The sequence below is a fragment of the Vipera berus genome, assembly GCF_964194415.1.
Source record: "Vipera berus genome assembly, chromosome: 2".
NCBI lineage: Eukaryota > Metazoa > Chordata > Lepidosauria > Squamata > Viperidae > Vipera > Vipera berus.
The window spans coordinates 258,175,357-258,193,533 of record NC_138203.1 but is presented as its reverse complement, the minus strand read 5'-3'; the positions used below and the strand labels follow the sequence as shown (position 1 = coordinate 258,193,533).

The window sequence follows — 18,177 nt, the reverse complement described above, 5'->3', positions numbered from 1 at the left end:
GCTATAGGAGGAAAATTCAAGTTTTATGTTATTTCTGCCATTGTGGTGTTCTGAGTAATGAGTCTGAATACCAGAACTATCAGAAAATTCATGAAAGAAACAGAAGACCATGAAAATGAATTGTCTGGCAGGAAAGAACAGCATTACTGATTTTAGATGTATTTGTTCTATTCTGGTTTTAACAGGCAGGCAGCACTGCAGATGCTTTCTGATAACAAAATAAAACAGGAATGAGATCTACATAGAACACTATATTAGAACCTTGAAAATAAGGTTCAGATTTATGTGCCAACTTTAGAAAATTGTTCCCAATAACAGGCATTGTACATTTCACAGTTACCATGTGGAGATTTGTTGATTTGGTTTTCTTGGAAAAACACCGATGCCATGATGAGGTGTCATTGTATTTGCCTATATTTAAATTAAATTGAGTAAAATCATTTCAGAGCTATAAAAAGAGCTGTTTTTCCTCTCTCAGTTGTAATTGAAACACACTTCCAAAACAGAGAAATGGCTGAAATTTCTTTGAAATTTGCAATTATTTTGGCAGCAGTACTATGTTTACTTACTTTGGAGCAAGCAGCACTAACTTCATTAAGTTCTGTTTCTGAGTAACGATGAAGCATTTAATCCAACGTTTTCTTTATAAGATTTCTAGAAAGAGTTACTATTGGAATGTAATAAAAAACTACTGACACATTCTTATTTTATCCCCTCCCCTCATTTTACTAAAACTAATAATCCCCTACTCTACAACCCACCTTTCGTTGATAATGAATAAATAATGTGTAATGATAAAAAAAATGAAATGTAGTCATTTTGGCCCCTCATACTCTCTAAACTGGGGTACAAATAGCATCAAAACAATTAAGTTTCAGAATACTAGATTGTTACAGAAATTGAAACCCTTAACCATTCTTAAAAAGATCAAGACAAGTAATAAGATTGAAGAAACTGGTTGTATGCATGAAAAGCCACACATACCAGCTGCAGATTTACATGTTAAAATCCTATTAAGTTATACCTTTTTAAGACTAACTTTATTTAAAAATCATAACCCCTGATAGGTTTTGTGCATCACTCCCTATAATTTGCGTATTTTCCCAGAAAAAAAGGATGTAGCATTTCTTCTTAAATAATTTTCAACTAGACAATGCTCTGTTATCTTTGGATATTTACTGTCATGCTACCAATAGGTTGACTCAGCCTTCCATCCTTCCGAGGTAGGTAAAATGAGGACCCAGATTGTTGGGGGCGATAAGCTGACTTTGTAATAATGCCGCTTGGGGGGGGGCGAAAGCCCTAATAAGCAGGCATATACATAGAATGAAGGCTATTGCTAAGCACGTTGGTTTGTGCTTAAAATTGTAAGCCGCCCTGAGTCTTCGGAGAAGGGCGGGATATAAATGGGATTAAATAAAATAAATAAAAAAATAAATACAGTTAGTCCTCAACTTAACAACAGTTCATTTAGTGACTATTCAAAGTTACAAAGGCACTGGGAAAAATGACTTAGGACCATTTTTTACACTAATAACCATTGCAACACCCCCATGGTCACATGATCAAAATTCAGACGCTTGGCAACTAATATTTATTAGTTGCAGTGTCCCACGGTCACGTGATCACCTTCTGTGACCTGCTGAAAGACCAATCAATGGGGAAGCCAGATTCACTTAAGAACCGTGTTACTAACTTAACAACTGCAGTGGTTCACTTAAGAACTGTGGCAAGAATGGTCGTAAAATGGGACAAAATTCACTTACCTGCCATGGTTAGGAACAAAACTTCTAGGCTCAGTTGTGGTCATAAGTCGAGGACTACCTGTAGTAGAATGGATTTTTTTTCATTTATTAAGTTTAAATGTTGATGGCAGAAGACTTTGCTGTTCTCTGCTGTGGGACCTTGCTTCTGGAGGCAGGTTGTTCCACTGGTTAATTGTTCTAACAGTCAGGAAGTTTCTCCTTAGTTCCAGGTTGCTTCTCTCCTTGATTAGTTTCCATCTGTTGCTTCTTGTCCTGCCTTCAGGTGCTTTGGAGAATAGCTTGACTCCCTCTTCTTTGTGGCAGCCCCTGAGGTACTGGAATACTGCTATCATGTCACTCCTTGTCCTTCTCTTCATTAAACTAGACATACCCAATTCTAGCAACTGTTCTTTATATGTTTTAGCCTCCAGTCCCCTGATCATCTTTGTTGCTCTTCTCTGTACTCTTTCTAGAGTCCCAACATCTTATCCCACTACAGACTTTAATATTGTTCCCCACCAAGTTGAGGTAAAATCTTGTGCAATGTTTGCTATCTGATGGCTGAATAACATTTGATCCAAGAGGTGATTGCAATAATGGATGATGCTTTGACACTCTGGTATTCAGATGAAGTTACCAGGTGGAGTGGGAAGACACTGGGCAACATAAGTCCAGTCATTTCTCACCAAACAACTACTTGGAGACAAACGAGGAAAGAGTTTTGCCATTTTGAACTCTTGTACAAAAGGCAGCATACACTTCTAATAAATAGATAAGTTCTGCAGTCTATAAAAATTTGTATTCTTAGTTCTCATCATAGCTGGGGAACTACAGGTAGTCCTCAGGACCACAACTGAGCTCAACATTTCTGTTGTTAAGCAAGACAGTTGTTAAGTGAGTTGCTTGTCATTTTTACCACAGTTGTTAAGTGAGTCACTGCAGTTGTTAAGTGAATCATGCAGTTGTTAAGCCACTCTGACTTCCCCCATTGACTTTGCTGGGAAGCCGGCTGGGAAGGTCACAAATGATGATCACTGGGGTCACCAGGACAGTGCAACTGTCCTAAATACATGCCAGTTTCTGATTGCCTGAATTTTGATCATGTGACCATGGAGATACTGGAATGGTCATATGAAAAACGGTCATATGTCACTATTTTCAATCCTATTGTAATTTTGAGCAGTCACTAAATTAATGGTTGTAAATTGAGGATTGTCTGTATTCAGGAGCCCTGGTAGTGCAGTGGTTAAAGTGTAGTATTCCAGGCTAATTCTGCCCACAGCCTGGAATTCAATCCTGACAAGGCTCAAGATTGACTCAGCTTTCCATCCTTCCGAGGTTGGTATAATGAGGACCCAGATTGTTGGGGGCAATATGCAATATGTAAACTGTCTATAGAGAGTGCAATAAAGTGCTATGGGGCAGTAATTCTAAATGCAGTTGCTATTGCTATCCAGTTTTTCAGATTCAGCACTAGATGAGGTGAAAACAGGCTGCTTATTAGAAACACTAAGAACAAAAGTAAAGCTTAGATATTTCAGGCACACAAAACTTTATTGATTGGTTGATTAGATTTTTTTTACTCTGCCTTTATTTCTCTGTAAGTAACTAAAGGCGATGGGCATACCTAATATTCCCCCTATTTTCCCGACAACAATCCTGTGAGGTGGTTGAGCTGAAAGAGAGTGAGTGGGAACATTAACAACCAATGAAGAAGATCTTGATGCCTAAAAATTGAAAAAGAGGCTGTCAGAAGTAAAAGTGGCTTGATAGTATCACAATTACGTAAGCATGAGTTTTGAAGAACTCAGAAAAGCACTTACTGACAGACAGATGTGGCAAAATAAATTGAACATGAAATAAATAAGAAAGAGAAAGAAAGAAAGAAAGAAAGAAAGAAAGAAAGAAAGAAAGAAAGAAAGAAAGAAAGAAAGAAAGAGAAAAAAGAAAGAAAGAAAGAAAGAAAGAAAGAAAGAAAGAAAGAAAGAAAGAAAGAAAGAAAGAAAGAAAGAAAGAAAGAAAGAAAGAAAGAAAGAAAGAAAAAGAAAAAAGATATCCAGTTGGTCCCAGTGAGTAGGGAGTGACTGAACGAATAAATAACTTTCTGTAGGAATCTCAAAAGTCACCTTTGGGTGCCTTTGTTGCTCTCTTACTCCTAGCTGTCTTTGATATTTTTATAAATCCCCAATGCCCTAGATTAAAATACAAAGAGCCACTGCCACCCATCTGAATCTGCAGTTAATATGCTAAAGGTGTTTGTCCAATTGACCATTATAGATTAAAAAGTGTTGCCAAAAGCAAACCTTGTCACTGAACCTCAAAGGAAAACTAAAATCGGCATGGCTGCCTCCAGCTATTAGCAGTACACAAAAAAATGCCATCAAATCTCAGTGACATCATTTTCCTCCCTTAAGGTACCTTTCAGCTTCCAGCAACAATTTTTGTCAGTTGGCTGTCATTAAATCAGTATTCTGGATGACAATAGACTTCAGAATATGCTCTAACTGGAGAGGAGCAACAAAAAGACACATCTGGTACGTAGGCCTTGCCAAAGTGCCCTTCTCAACTAAAATCAATGCAAAGCAGCGCTGCTTTTTTTGTTCGTTCGTTTGTTTGTTTTTCCCCCTCTTGCCCTAAAGTATTTTTCTTTCCTATTATTATAAACAACATTTTGAAGGGGGGAAAAACCAGGCAGTCATTGAAATGATGTGGGCTGGAATGTTCCTAAAGGGATATTCATACATAGACATAAAATGCTGGGATGAAAATAAGTTTCATCAATCAGATGAAACTCTAGTAAATTAGGAATGAATTGTACCAGGGAAATTTACTACAACAACTTTTTCTGTTCAGGCTGCAGCAGAACTTTTATTTTGTACTCCATCTGCCCTGTCATGTTGTTTCTGGACTTCAGAATGCCTATTGTTGCAAACCATCTCCTTAAAGAAATACCAGGAGCTCAATATTGCTCTGATTATATTATGTGGGAAGGAGAACTTTTAAATTCCTCCCATTCCAGTCCCCCCTCCCACCTCTGCACATTGAAAAATCTCCCTGGGAGTCATCTTTCATTCCTAGCCAGCTTTTGATAAGCAAAATGGGGGAAGCCAGATTCTCGTAATGACTGTATGATTCATATAACTGGTCATAGAATTCACTTAAAAGGTCATAGAATCAGGTGTGACTCCATTAACAACCGCCTTGCTTAGCAATGGAAATTGTGGTCCCAATAGTCGTCGTAAGTCGAGGACTATCGGTAGATGGGAAGGAGGAACATTAGGAGAAATATTAAATAGAGGGGTCCTTGGTGTTCTCTGAGCTTGCTTGTTTTCTTGCAGACGTTTCAGACAGACAGACACAGATAAACCTTTATTGTCATTTTTTACTGTGGGCACAATGGCACACATTAAAAATGAAATTTAGTTGCTTGCTCTCAAAGTGTACACATGCATAACACACATTTACACATACTATATACAACATACATATAGATCTACACCCTTACATATATAAATACTGTAACTAGGTAACATCCATCAGTGCTACCGGTAGTAAGGAATGCTGTTTGCTGTCGGTTTATATTCTGGGGTCTTGCCTGTCTGTGTGGGTGGGGCGGTCTTAGGGATTCTTTGGTTGGGCTGTTTACTAATGGCTCTTCGGCACTTTCTTGACTGGGGTATTGCTTACTTGATTGTTGGTCTGAAGTTGACCTTGCTGATTTGAGTGCCGATTGCTGGTGGAGAGGTGCTGGAATCTTTCTCTCTTTTGGGCTGGTTGATTGTCTCTTTTGCATAGTCTATAGATGTTATTAATGGCTATGTGTCTATTGATGGCTGATTTGTCAGAGTGCCAGGCTTCTAGAAATTCCCTGGCAGTTTTGGATTTGGCATGGTCTAGGATTGTCACATTTTCCCAATTAAACATTACATTTCTCTCACTCCTGCCCCCCTCCCCTCTGCACACTGAGAAACTCTCTGACAGACCCATTCTTTCATTCCCACCTGTAATAAATTTTCTCCACATCTCTAACCTGTATTTACATTAGAGTAGCTTTTCTTCCTAACGGTATTCCAAGTTGCCCTATTTATTGTAAGAATCCCACTTTTGTACTATTTCTTTTTTTTTTTAAAAAAGAAATTTTCTGAGGATCTGTATTCTTTGGCACTGCCCTGGTTTGGAAATTATAGGAAGTCCCTTTGGGAATTTCTTCTTTCTGGTTTCTCTTCCCCCCCCCTTTAAATGCCTTACTCTTCACACTCACTCTCTGCTCTTGATGATGCCATCTGCTATATTCCCCTCTTCCATTTCTGTTCAGTTTTGGCTTTTTCACACCCCACTCCCACACCCCTTTCCGCGCGCGCTCATTTTGCCCAAAAGGCCTGCGCTTGAAGCTTGGTGTTTGTGTATGAAAGCCCACAGAAAAAGGCAGGGTTGTCATCGCTTCGGGGAGCGGCAGCTTCCCCCCCCCTTTTCTTAAATCGAGTCTAGTTGTCTCTAAGTGGAGCACATGGAAGTAGGGAGCCCATGTTCCCATTTCCTAAGAAAAGCAAATAGAGGTGAGTTTGCATTGAAGTTCCGAATGTCTGGTGAACAGCTTGCTGTGTTTCTTCATCTTTGTGCACATGTTATGAATGCATTATTAGCGAGTCATCTTTTGTCTTGAGCAGGGAAGAGCTTCAAGACTGCTGCCTCTCTTGTAGCTATGCTACTTTGCTAGCTGGCTTTACGAGGGAGTATTGCCTTCATCACGTATGCACACCGAATGCTTTCACTCCAAGCTGTGAATCGGCTTCACTGCAGCTTATCCGAAATTCAAAGCCTGCGGTTCGGATTTCCAGAAGAAAGTACTGTATATCAGTAAGAATAAGGGAAGGGATTTATCAGCATACAACAAGTTCATTTAAATTCCTCCATTGGGTTAATCTGATTCTTAACATTTTCCTCATGAAGATTTCGCCTTGTAAAGTCAATGAGGGTACTCACCTTTGGGTACCTTTGTAGATTCAGGTATTTTCTGGAAAGTAAAGACACTCTAAGGAACACGGTGGCTCAGTGGGTTAGGACGCTGAGCTTGTTGATCAGAAGGTCAGCAGTTTGGCAGGTCGAATCCCAAGTGCCGCGTAACAGAGTGAGCGCCTGTTACTCGTCCCAGCTTCTGCCAACCTAGCAGTTCGAAAGCACGTAAAAATGCAAGTAGAAAAATAGGGACCACTACGGTGGGAAGGTAACAGCGTTCCGTGCGCCTTTGGCGTCTAGTCATGCCAGCCACATGACCACGGAGACGTCCTCGGACAAGCGCTGGCTCTTCGGCCTTGAAACGGAGATGAGCACTGGCCCCTAGAGTCAGAAACGACTAGCACGCATGTGTGGGGGAACCTTTACCTTTACCTTTTTAAAGACACCCTATTTATTAGGTTTGGTAGACTTCTTGAGATGAGGGGATTTTGCTGGCTACATAATGCAGCCCCTTTGCTTGTGGCAAAACATTTCAAGGTACTGTATCATTCCCAGAGTTGTCCAATTCCCCAGCAAGGAAGATTCCTCTTTTTTTTTTCTTTTCTGGGTACAGCAATTGGTTCCATTACTGAACAAGGCCTCCATGTCAGGACGTGTCTCCTAATGCAGGTTGTTCTTGGCTTTTGACTACAATTGAGTCCAGAGTTTCTGTTGCTAAGTGAAACATTTGTTAAGTGAATTTTGTCCCATTTTTGCGACCTCTCTTGCCACAGTTGCTAAGTGAGTTATTGTAGCTGTTCGGTTAGTAACACGGTTGTTAAGTGAATCTGACTTCCCCATTGACTTTGTTTGTCAGAAGGTCACAAAAGGGGATCACGTAATTCTGGAACACAGCAACTGTCATAAATGTGAACCAGTTGCCCAGCATCCGAATTTTGATCACGTGATCATAGGGATGCTGCAACGGTTGTAAGTGTGAAAAACTGTCATAAATCACTTTTTCCAGTGCCATTGTAACCTCGAACAACCACTAAACAAACTGTTTCAAGGACTACTTGTATTCAGCTGAAATCTAGACTCCTGTGATTTATCTATTCAATCTAGGCCTGTCTTATGTTGCAGAAGACAAATCTATTGTATAATAACCTTGAGATGTTAAAATAGCTCTGCCATGTGATGTTTCTCCTCTATCAGTTCCTTTATAATTTCTTTTTGACAATGGAAGATTCTCAGTCATCCAGGTCATAGTTATCCCAAAGGTGCTTTTTCAGGAGGCAACTGGACTTTCTTTTTTTTTCTTTGAAGATGTTTCGCTTCTCATCCAAGAAGCTTCTTCAGCTCTGCCTGGATGGTGGGGAATAGAAGGAATGCAAATGACCAGCTTTCTGCAAGGAGTATAAATCCTTCCATTCCCCACCATCCAGGCAGAGCTGAAGAAGCTTCTTGGATGAGAAGCGAAACGTCTTCAAAGAAAAACAAGAAAGTCCTGAAAAAGCACCTTTGAGATTTGACAGTGGAAGTGGTTTTCCATTATGATGGCTACTGTTCTCCTCTGTATTGTAGTGTATAATCATCCTAGATTTAGATTATTGCAGTGATGCAAATAAAGCCCATTTTTCTATATGTCATGGTATAAACACAACTTTTCCAAAGGTGCATATTTGGTGTAATGTTGCAATTGTTCCCCGGAACAAGTATTTACATAATGCTGACGAGATCATATGAAGCACACCCAAGCAGAGCTGCCTTCTGGCCACCATTATACACAGACAGATTGCAGCTTTTGTCTTGCAATTATGAAATTAGCTTCTAGAGCAGTGTTTCTCAACCTCTGCAACTTTAAGATGGCTAGAATTCATCTCCCAGGATTCCCTAGCCAGCATACTGGTTGGGGAATTCTCAGGGTTGAAATCCAGACACCTTAAAGTTGCCGAGGTTGGGAAACATTGTTCTAGAGTTTGACCCTTAACTACATCACTGACATAGTAATGCAGTAACTTAATGCATATCATTGCAAACCATCCCTTTTAAGAGATAACCTTAAGTCCAATGTGGGTTGAAGTGTATTACAGGTAGCCCTTGACTTACAACCATTCATTTAGCATTCAAAGTTACAACAGCATTGAAAAAAGTGGCTTATGGCCTGTCCTTGCACTTATCATTTATCACAGCATCCCTATAATCACTTGCTCAAAAGGGCAATGGAAATCTATTTACAATGCTTGCTGCACCCCGTGGTCATGTGATCACTATTTGCGACCTTCCCAGCCAGCTTCCAACAGGCCCAACTCCATGGAGGAAGCTGGATTCACTTAAATGAACACATGACTCATTTAACAACTGCAGTGATTTGTTTAACAGCCATGGCGAAAAGGTCTTAAAATTGGCCGCTTAACAACTGACTTGCTTAGCAATGGAAATATTCGTCCCAATGGTGTCTTAAGTCAAGGAATTACCTGTATATGGAAAGGAGGAAATTAGTTTGTATTTCTCCCACTCCTGTCCCCTCCCTCCACGAGCTGAAAATCTCTCTCATAGGGCCCGGGTTTTGTTTGTTATTTTTCCATTTCCACCTGCAGTAAATTCCTCAGTCTTTCCATTAGAGTAGATTTTCCTTCTAACAGTATTCCAAGCAGTTACCCTATTTGTTATAAGCATGCCAGTTTTGTACTTTTAAAATCTGTGTCAGTATCTGTATTCTTTGGCACCACCATGGTTTGGGAATTATAGGAAGTCCCTTTCAGAATTTTCTTCTCTGAATTGTTGTGAATTCTCCTGGCGACACCCCATCGTTAAGTACCTATTCATTAGATCAGCATAGCCATCAAATCCAATCAACTTACCATTTATAATTAAACATTCTACATTTTTTCTTCTTCTGATTCTGTGCTCTCTTCCAACTGTACTAGTGCTCTTGTTGACAGAAGAGGTCTGAACTCAAACATGTAATTAGTAGATTTGAGATCAGCTGTATGAAATCTCCAAAGTCCATGTTTACTACCACCAGAACACCGTTTGACTACCCTGCTAAATTTTGATTTCCCACCAGTAAGAGATTCATGAAAACTGTGGTGGAAGTTTAAAATAGTTCTTAACCTATTTTTTTAAAAGTTGGTTTTAACTTTGTTGGATGAGCTGCTGAATTAGAGCAAAAAAATTGCCACTTGTACACTTAATGATGTGTTTCTGAAGCTGCCTTAAACTGCAGGGGGTTCCAAATTACATAATTATAGCTGAATTTGCTCTCATTTATTTTCTGTAGATATTTTACATCTTAGCATTTATATTTTCACTCTTCTGAGGCAGTTTGTTTATTTAATTGCCTTATATGCTCCCTCAGTTGCAGAGGCATCATTGCTTAATTATCCTATAGAAGAATTAAAAAGAAAATAAATTCTTAACAAAAGCTTAAACACAGGATACAAGATGAAAAGAATTTGACAACAAACATTGCAAGTGCTTCCTCATGCAGCTTCTCAGTGGAGTTAGTTTCAGATTGTAAAGGTGCCTGCAAACCTAGGATGAAGCAGGGATTAGATACGAATACCAGATTTTTATTTTTTTTAAAAAAATATTCTTTTTAAAGTAGGAAGCTAGTAAGTTATTTATATATTTACGGTATGTTATGCCAACGGTGTTTTAATTTTTTTGTAAGCATCTTTATGGGGTTAGTGTCATGTAAATTCAAGAAATAATTAAAAGGGCCAGTCTCAAGCCTAATAGTTAGTTCTAAGAATTCTTTTCATGCTACATATATCTCAGCAACATTTTCGGAAAGCAAACAACGAAAGGGGACTGTAGCCCTGTGCTTTGTTGTGTGTGTGTGTGTGTGAGTGAGTGAGAGAGAGAGAGAGAGAGAGAGAGAGAGAGATTCCTTGTGCTTGTGTCTTATGACTTGTGTTTTAAGTAAATGTTTACTTACTTACAGGTGGTTTGTGGGGAGTAATGGCCAAGATAAGAAGTGTTTTGTGAGAATACATGTAATGTGCTTTCAATATTTCCTATGGGTGTGCTGATTCCAATAGATTAGGCACCCTGGAATAGCTTATTTTGTTTATTATTGTCATACCTGCTGTAAAATGGTTTTGCTTTGCAAGATGTCAGTCTGCCATAGGGGGGGGGGAAGGGAGCTGCTAGGCGGGATACCAGCAGGCCGGCCTGGCCTGATAGATCTTGGGGTTTCATTTGTTTTTTACTATTGTTTAACTGTATACTTACCTTGCTCTGTACACCGCCCCGAGTCCCTCGGGAGAAGGGCGGTATATAAAAACAAACAAATAAATAAATAAATAAGGGGAATCAAAACTAAACTTTGTACCATCCCAGGCACCAACAGATCCAAGATCATACCATGGCATGCACCACCAATTTGCCCGCCGAGCAAGGGACTGTTCCCAAAACCTGGTGGGCAGTTTAGTTGAAGCTTAAATCACATCCTGGAATGAATTTGTGCTGGAGTTCTTTAGACCATGTTGCTTTCATTTAGCTTTCTTAATGTGACAATCCCTGGGGGCACCTTGATCCCCCGAAGAACTCAGGGAGATGTAGCTTTGGACAGAAAGGTTTGAAAGAGGGGTCAAGGAGGCCATCTATGTCAAAACTGAACAGCCTTCTCTCAATAGAGGGGGAGGGATACGACATCATCTATCTCCAGTCTATAATACAGTTGTTTCAACAGTTCTAAGAAGGCTCCACATCCATTTGCACTACTCAGGTGACAGTTACGCCTCCAGGTGGCCTCAATGTCTCTCCAAAAGAATGCAAATGGCCAGCTGTCTGCAAGGAGTATAAATCCTTCCATTTCCCCATCATCCAGTCAGCTGAAGAAGCTTCCTGGATGAGAATCAAAATGTCTTCAAAGAAAAAACAAGAAAGTCCGGTTGCCTCACGAAAAAGCATCTTTGGGACAACTGTGACCTGGATGACTGAGGATCTCCATAGACATCTGAGAGGTGAAGTGACAAAAGAGGCCCTTGGAGCACCATTGGTGGCAGATAAAGAACAAATCTGGTTGAACATGATTGGGATTACCTTGTGGCAATAAGGGGCATTTTAATGTTATTTCTCTGCCTTTATCACATCTGCAAACAGCTGTAAAGCAGTCTTGTTTAGGGTGACCTGCTCTTTGCTGGAACTTCAAGAAAGGCCACTGTGAAGAATATTTGAGCTAGCTGGCAGATAAAGATTTTTATTTTATTTTTATTTTAATTCCATTTATATCCCGCCCTTCTCCGAAGACTCAGGGCGGCTTACAAGCTTAGCAGATTGATTGGCAGGTCTAACTGAGGTTTCTAGAACACTGTCTTTGGGTTGCCTGTACTGAGTTTGACCTCCAAATGCAATTTAGATTATCACCTATTAATACCTTTCATGGCATAGGGCCTGGTTATTTGAAAGACCGATTATCTCAAATAGTTTCTGCTTTCTCTGTAAAGTTGGGCAGAATAGACGTGCTCCTGGTCCCTTCAATTGAAAAATCAGGACCTCAGAGACTCTCCTCTGTTGCAATGCATGTCCTTTGGGACAGTATCCTCCCACAGAATGGGATGGTGTAGGGCAAGGGTCTTCAAACTTGGCCCTTTTATGACTTGTGGACTCCAACTCCTAGAATTCCTCAGCCTGGCTGAGGAATTCCAGGTGTTGAGGTCCACAAGTCATAAAAAGGCCATGTTTGAAGACCCCTGGTGTAAGGCTTCCATCATGAAGGTGTTCTATCTTTGAAAACGTGGCTTTGCCTCCAGGCCCAGAGAAAGGGTGGTTGCTGTGCTATTCCAGACTTCATCATTTTTGTTGCTCTGTTTTGTTTTGTTTCAATTGTTTGTGACTTTTTATATGTAAGCCACCAGAATTATTTGGAATTGAAGGGCCTCTAGATTTAATAAAATAATGAAGTGATATGTCTTATTGTAAATAATCTATGCTGCAAACATATATTGAAAATTTAAAAACTGTGTAGCTCAATGTAAAATAAATTACAAAATGCGCATCCCATATTGTCATTATGCAATACCAAAATGCTTTTTGTTTACGCCTGCCATTTTCAGAAGAGGCTTATTTTACAGGAAGCAATCCGTTCAACCTTTTCTACATTAACTGCTGAGAGTTGTACTGATGACAGAGACATAGCACTATGCCTCAGAAATTAATACATTTAATAAATATACTGGTCCTAAATCATAGGGGGTGGGGGTGGTGGGTGGTTAAAGACTTAGAACCTTACTGGAAGCCTTTGCAACTGATCTAATAAATATCATGCTGATGAACCAGGAAGGAGAGGATTTTACCCATTTTTTTCTCTCTTTAGCTTGTAAGCAACTTGGAACTGTGAGAGGGATCTTGGAGTCCTAGTGGATAGTCACTTAAATATGAGCCAGCAGTGTGCTGCAGCTGCCAAAAAAGCCCACACAGTTCTAGTCTGCATTAACAGAGGGATCACATGAAGTGTTAATACCATTTTATAACACCTTGGTAAGGCCACACTTGGAATTCTGCATCCAGTTTTGATCACCATGATGTAAAACAGTTGTTGAGACTCTAGAAAGAGTGCAGAGAACAGCAAAGAAGATGATTAGGGGACTGGAGGCTAAAAGATATAAGGAACGGTTGCTGGAATTGGGTATGTCTAGTGTAATGAAGAGAAGGACTAGGGGTGACGTGATATGGGGTTTCCACAAAGAGGAGGGAATCAAGCTATTCTCCACCTGAAGGCAGGACAAGAAGCAATGGGAGGAAACTACTCAAGGAAAGAAGCAACCTAGAACTAGGGAGAAATTTCCTGACAGTTAGAACAATTAATCAATGGAACAACTTGCCTCCAGAGCTTGTGGATGCTCTTAACACTGGAAATTTTTAAGAAGAGACTGGGTAGCTATTTGTCTGAAATGTTATAGGGTTTCCTACCTGAGCAGGGGGCTGGACTAGAACAGGGCTTTTCAACCTTTTCACAGATTGTACCACTTTTAGAATACGACAGTATTCAAATACCACCAGTGCTTAGCAAGATGTCAAAAACTTGATGACTAAAAAGGAATTTTGGGTTTTACGGATTAGACTGAGTTGTTTTTAGAGAAGTGGCTAGTAGTTTATTCTATTATCGAAAATAAAAAGTTGAGATTTGATGTTAATGCTTCGTTCTATTGCAGCAGAGGGAGTTGGAAGTCAATGCCTTTTCTTTTCCCCCTTCTCCCCCTCACCTTTCTTTCCCTTTTTCCTTCCCACTGTGTCATACTATTTGCTTTTGTATTTTTGTATTTTATTGTATAATCTAATAAAATGTTACAAACCATTTAAAAAAAAAGGGGGGGGAATTACCGGTTTTAATTTATTCAGTGGTGGTTCCTTTGCTGAATCACTTTCCCTTTGCAGTGGCAAAATGTATGATGAATTTATCCATATTTGTTAATATTCACCACTACTTTGGTGCTTCTCCTTTTATATCCTCTCCTCTCTCTCCCCTCCTCCTTTAATATCCTCTCCTCTGTCCCCCTCCTCCTCTTTTTCTCTTCCAGGTGTGCTGGAAGCGCCAATCAACTGGAACTGCGTGCGCCAATCCAGGGCTTTTAGCAGAGCCCCTGCAACACCACACGCAGCTCCAGGTGAATCGCCCACAGGCCTGTGTGGCGCTGCCATCGCTTTACCTCATCCATTTTACACTTTTTACGGTGCTATTCAACCCATCGTACACATACCACCTGCCAGCTGCTGAAGTACCACCAGTGGTACGCATACCACAGATTGAAAACCCCCGGACTAGAAGACCTCCAAGGTCCCTTCCAACTCTATTATTCTATTCTATTCTATTCTATTCTATTCTATTCTATTCTATTCTATTCTATGCTATGCTATGCTATGCTATGCTATGCTATGCTATGCTATGCTATGCTATTCTATGCTATGCTATGCTATTCTATTCTAAGGTCTGTCTCTTTTTGTCTTATGTTTGCTGGTGTGATTTATATTAGTTGCAACTTGTATGGCTAGAATACTACTTCTATTTCCATAGTTGCAAAAAAAAAAAAAGAAAAGTGAATTCCTGAAGTCTTTTCAAAAGATTCTCTGTATGTTCCAGGATATAGAGGCAGAAGCGAAAAAGCTACAATCCAGAGAGCACTTGCTTCTCCACCCTGAAATTGTTAACCTTGAAGTAAGTCTAAAACAATTTCTCAAGTATTTGGCTTTAATGCTGAGATTTCAGCTCTTTTCTTCATCTTGCTGTTAAATGAAATCAGTCTTTTAAAAATGCAATAGTATACTTTAAGGTCCCTTTTATCAAAATAAAGGCTGCTATCCAGTTTCAGTTTAATATCGGATTCTATCATTTCAGTGTAATGTAGTGCAATGTTCATTTCGTTGTGAGAATTGAAAGCTTCCAAACTGTTTTCCCACTCTCTTTTTATATACAGTTCGGCCTCATCATATGACAATTGGGATCAGAATTGTTCTTGCTAAGCAAGGAGATTCTTAAGCAAATCACACTTGATTTTTATAACCTTTTTTGCCATGGTTGTTATGTAAATCACTGCAGCTATTAAGTGAATCATGGGATCACTGAGAGAATTCGGTGTTCCCCCCTTGACTTTGCTTGTCAGAAGCCGGCTGGGAAGATCACAAATGATGATCACATGACCCTGGGACCCTCCAATCATTACTACATGCCAGGCGCCTAAATTTTGATCACCTGACCATAGGGAGGCTGTGACAGTCATAAGTGTGAGGACTGATTGTAAGACTGCTTTCATTGCCATTGTACCTTCAAATGGTTGCTAAATGAATGATTATAAGTCAAGGACTACCTGTATTGGGACTTTTTTCACCAAAATAAAGAAAAGACATTCTTTTTTTAAAAAAAAACTTGTACTGTAGCAAAATGACTACAGTATTTGTTTCAGCTTTGGCCTCTCGGTTGCACTATGTTGCATTTTGAAGGTCCTCAAAACTGACCCAAAGTATCAAATGAATGTGGTACAATTCTCTGCCCTCTCCCGCATTTCCAAGTTTAGAAACAGTGCTAAAACGCAGTGGCTCAGTGGGTTAGGAGGCTGAGCCTGTTGATCAGAAGGTCGGCAGTTTGGCAGGTCGAATCCCGAGTGCCGCGTGATAGAGTGAGCGCCTGTTACTCGTCCCAGCTTCTGCCAACCTAGCAGTTCGAAAGCACGTAAAAATGCAAGTAGAAAAATAGGGACCACTACGGTGGGAAGGTAACAGCGTTCTGTGCACCTTTGGCGTCCAGTCATGCCGGCCACATGACCACGGAGACGTCCTCGGACAAGCGCTGGCTCTTCGGCTTTGAAACGGAGATGAGCACCGGCCCCTAGAGTCGGAAATGACTAGCACGCATGTGCGGGGGAACCTTTACCTTTACCTTTACTTCCATCTTGGGCATGAAAGCCAGCTTGGTGATTCAGGGCCAGTCAGTCTGTGTCAGCCCAACCCACTTCATGAAGTTATTGTGGGGGAAATAGGAGGAAGATGGGAGTATTAGATATGTTTTCTGCTGTGAGTTGTACGTAAAAACAATAAAGGTGAGATTTTAAAAATCTGAATAAAAACTAAATAAAAAGAGACGGGTCGGTTCCATGTTTCCTCTGAAATTCAGAGCTATAGAGAGTAGAGGGACATCATCCCGCCCCTAGCTCTAAATACTTCAAAAGCTAAAGGCAATACTTGAGGATGAATCAGCATTTTCACAACTGCAAACACTGGGTGGGTTTTGCACAAGAAAATGGCATCAAAATGATTGATGTGGAGACAGTTTAGAAATGGGAATGCAGGAGAACAATTTTTTAAAAAATGAGTTATTGAGAGACAGGAAGGATGAGACTGATGGTTTGGGTAATTCTTCAAGGAAGAAATATTTATTAGGTAAAACATTAGGCTATTGTTGGGCATCGAATGAGAATATTTGTTAGGGCTACTTCCATAAATAATTATTAAGCAGAAATCTGAATCGAGCAAGATCTTTTCCACCAGCCCCAATGCTCTGGTTTTGAGATTTATATATAACTCAGATTATTTTATTGCCCTCTGAGAATGAAAGAACAAAAAAGTGAGGTAAAAAGGTAATAATAACTTAATTCAGGGGATAGTAGGGCAAGTCTGAATTTATTGGACAAAGGGACCTATTCTTTAATATCAAGATCTGCATTTTAGCAGTGGATCCCAGAATATCACAGTTTTTAATGCCAGCAAACCTCATGGAACCCTGAACAGATTTCTGAGTTTGACATTGTAGATTTAAAGAACAAAAACATTCTTTAAACCAGTAGAATTCACGGTTGTGCTTATGTAAATGTCAAGCCATTTTTAGCCTCCGAATAATGTTTTGGACAAGGTTTTTAAAAATGAAAATGTTCGCGAATAACACCGTGGTTAAGAAAAGAAACTATCTGTCTCAAAGAAATAATTATGAAATTGAAGGATTACCTTTTTAATACATTATTCACCACAAGAGGGCACATCCAATTACTGCATATTTACTCTAGTAGTGAGATCCTTCCAATCTCCATTATATTGTATAATTGAGGGATTTAAGTTTTAGCCACTAAGTAGTTTGGCCTTCTCTAAATTACTTCAAACATAAAGCAAGCTGTAATAATGTTTCATATATTCAGATCCTTCTGCTGTTGTCCTGGTAAATAATAGGTTTTATTGTGAAGCAGTTAAATTGCATGTCATGTTTTATTTTTTATTTTTTTTTCAGACTCTCTACTGGGCCAAAGTAGAAGAATCCATTCCTAAATGGGAGCCATTTTTTTTAGGAAGAACACAAGTCCCAATTGGTTTTAAAAAAAATATCACTTCAACAATAAAGCACATAAAATCAGCACCAAGATAAACTGGAAGCAAAGACAGAAGCATGTCCATGGGGGAATTTATTCAAGCTTCAGATTGGTGGATCGTTAAATATTTTTTTAAAATATTTGTTGGATAAGATACTCAATTCTAAATCTGCATTGAAGAGTTCTTCCCTAAAGGCCTGTTAGCCACATGGAAGTGACTTTGATCTCAAATACGAACAACGCCATGCAAGATGTACACTCTGCTGTTCAGTTACTCTATTAAGATGAGAAATAATGTAATGTTACTCGTCCTTCATTTTTGCTATGGAGAGATGCCTTTTCCCCCAATAAAAGTGTAGAAGGTATCGATTTGGCTTATTGTCCCATAAAAGGATTTTCTTAATGAGGGGGCATGACATTTATAGATTATTGATATGTAGCATAGGCTTAACAGCTCAGTAGGAAATCAGGTGATGAAGACTCAAATAGGACCCATCGAATTTGCACACCCTGTGTCAGATCTGAAGAAACACAAATTCTGTGACTAAAGATTTGAGTGCTTCCTTAGAATATTTCAGGTTGAATCCAGCTTACAATTTGATTTTGTAGGCTTGTTAGAATTATCCAACTTTGGGTTTGGAATTAATTATTAATCGTACACCAAAAGTTTTCATATCAGATTGTGGAGTTATTTTGTC

General features: G+C 39.6%; 1 protein-coding gene across 3 annotated transcripts in view; it reads left to right on the top strand.

The window, feature by feature from the left end:
* CEP15 (centrosomal protein 15) overlaps positions 1–17,826 on the top strand; it is a 29,047-nt gene extending 11,221 nt beyond the window's left edge. For 2 of the 3 annotated variants that reach the window (XM_081315626.1, XM_081315627.1), the window contains exons 4-5: positions 14,770–14,844; positions 17,401–17,826. In XM_081315626.1, the coding sequence (XP_081171752.1) occupies positions 14,770–14,844; positions 17,401–17,535 (210 nt within the window). In that variant the 3' untranslated portion in view covers positions 17,536–17,826. Of the gene's footprint in view, positions 1–14,703; positions 14,845–17,400 lie in introns of all 3 variants that reach the window. The other variant, XM_081315628.1, reaches the window with a different exon arrangement.
* The last annotated feature ends 351 nt before the right edge of the window (positions 17,827–18,177 follow it).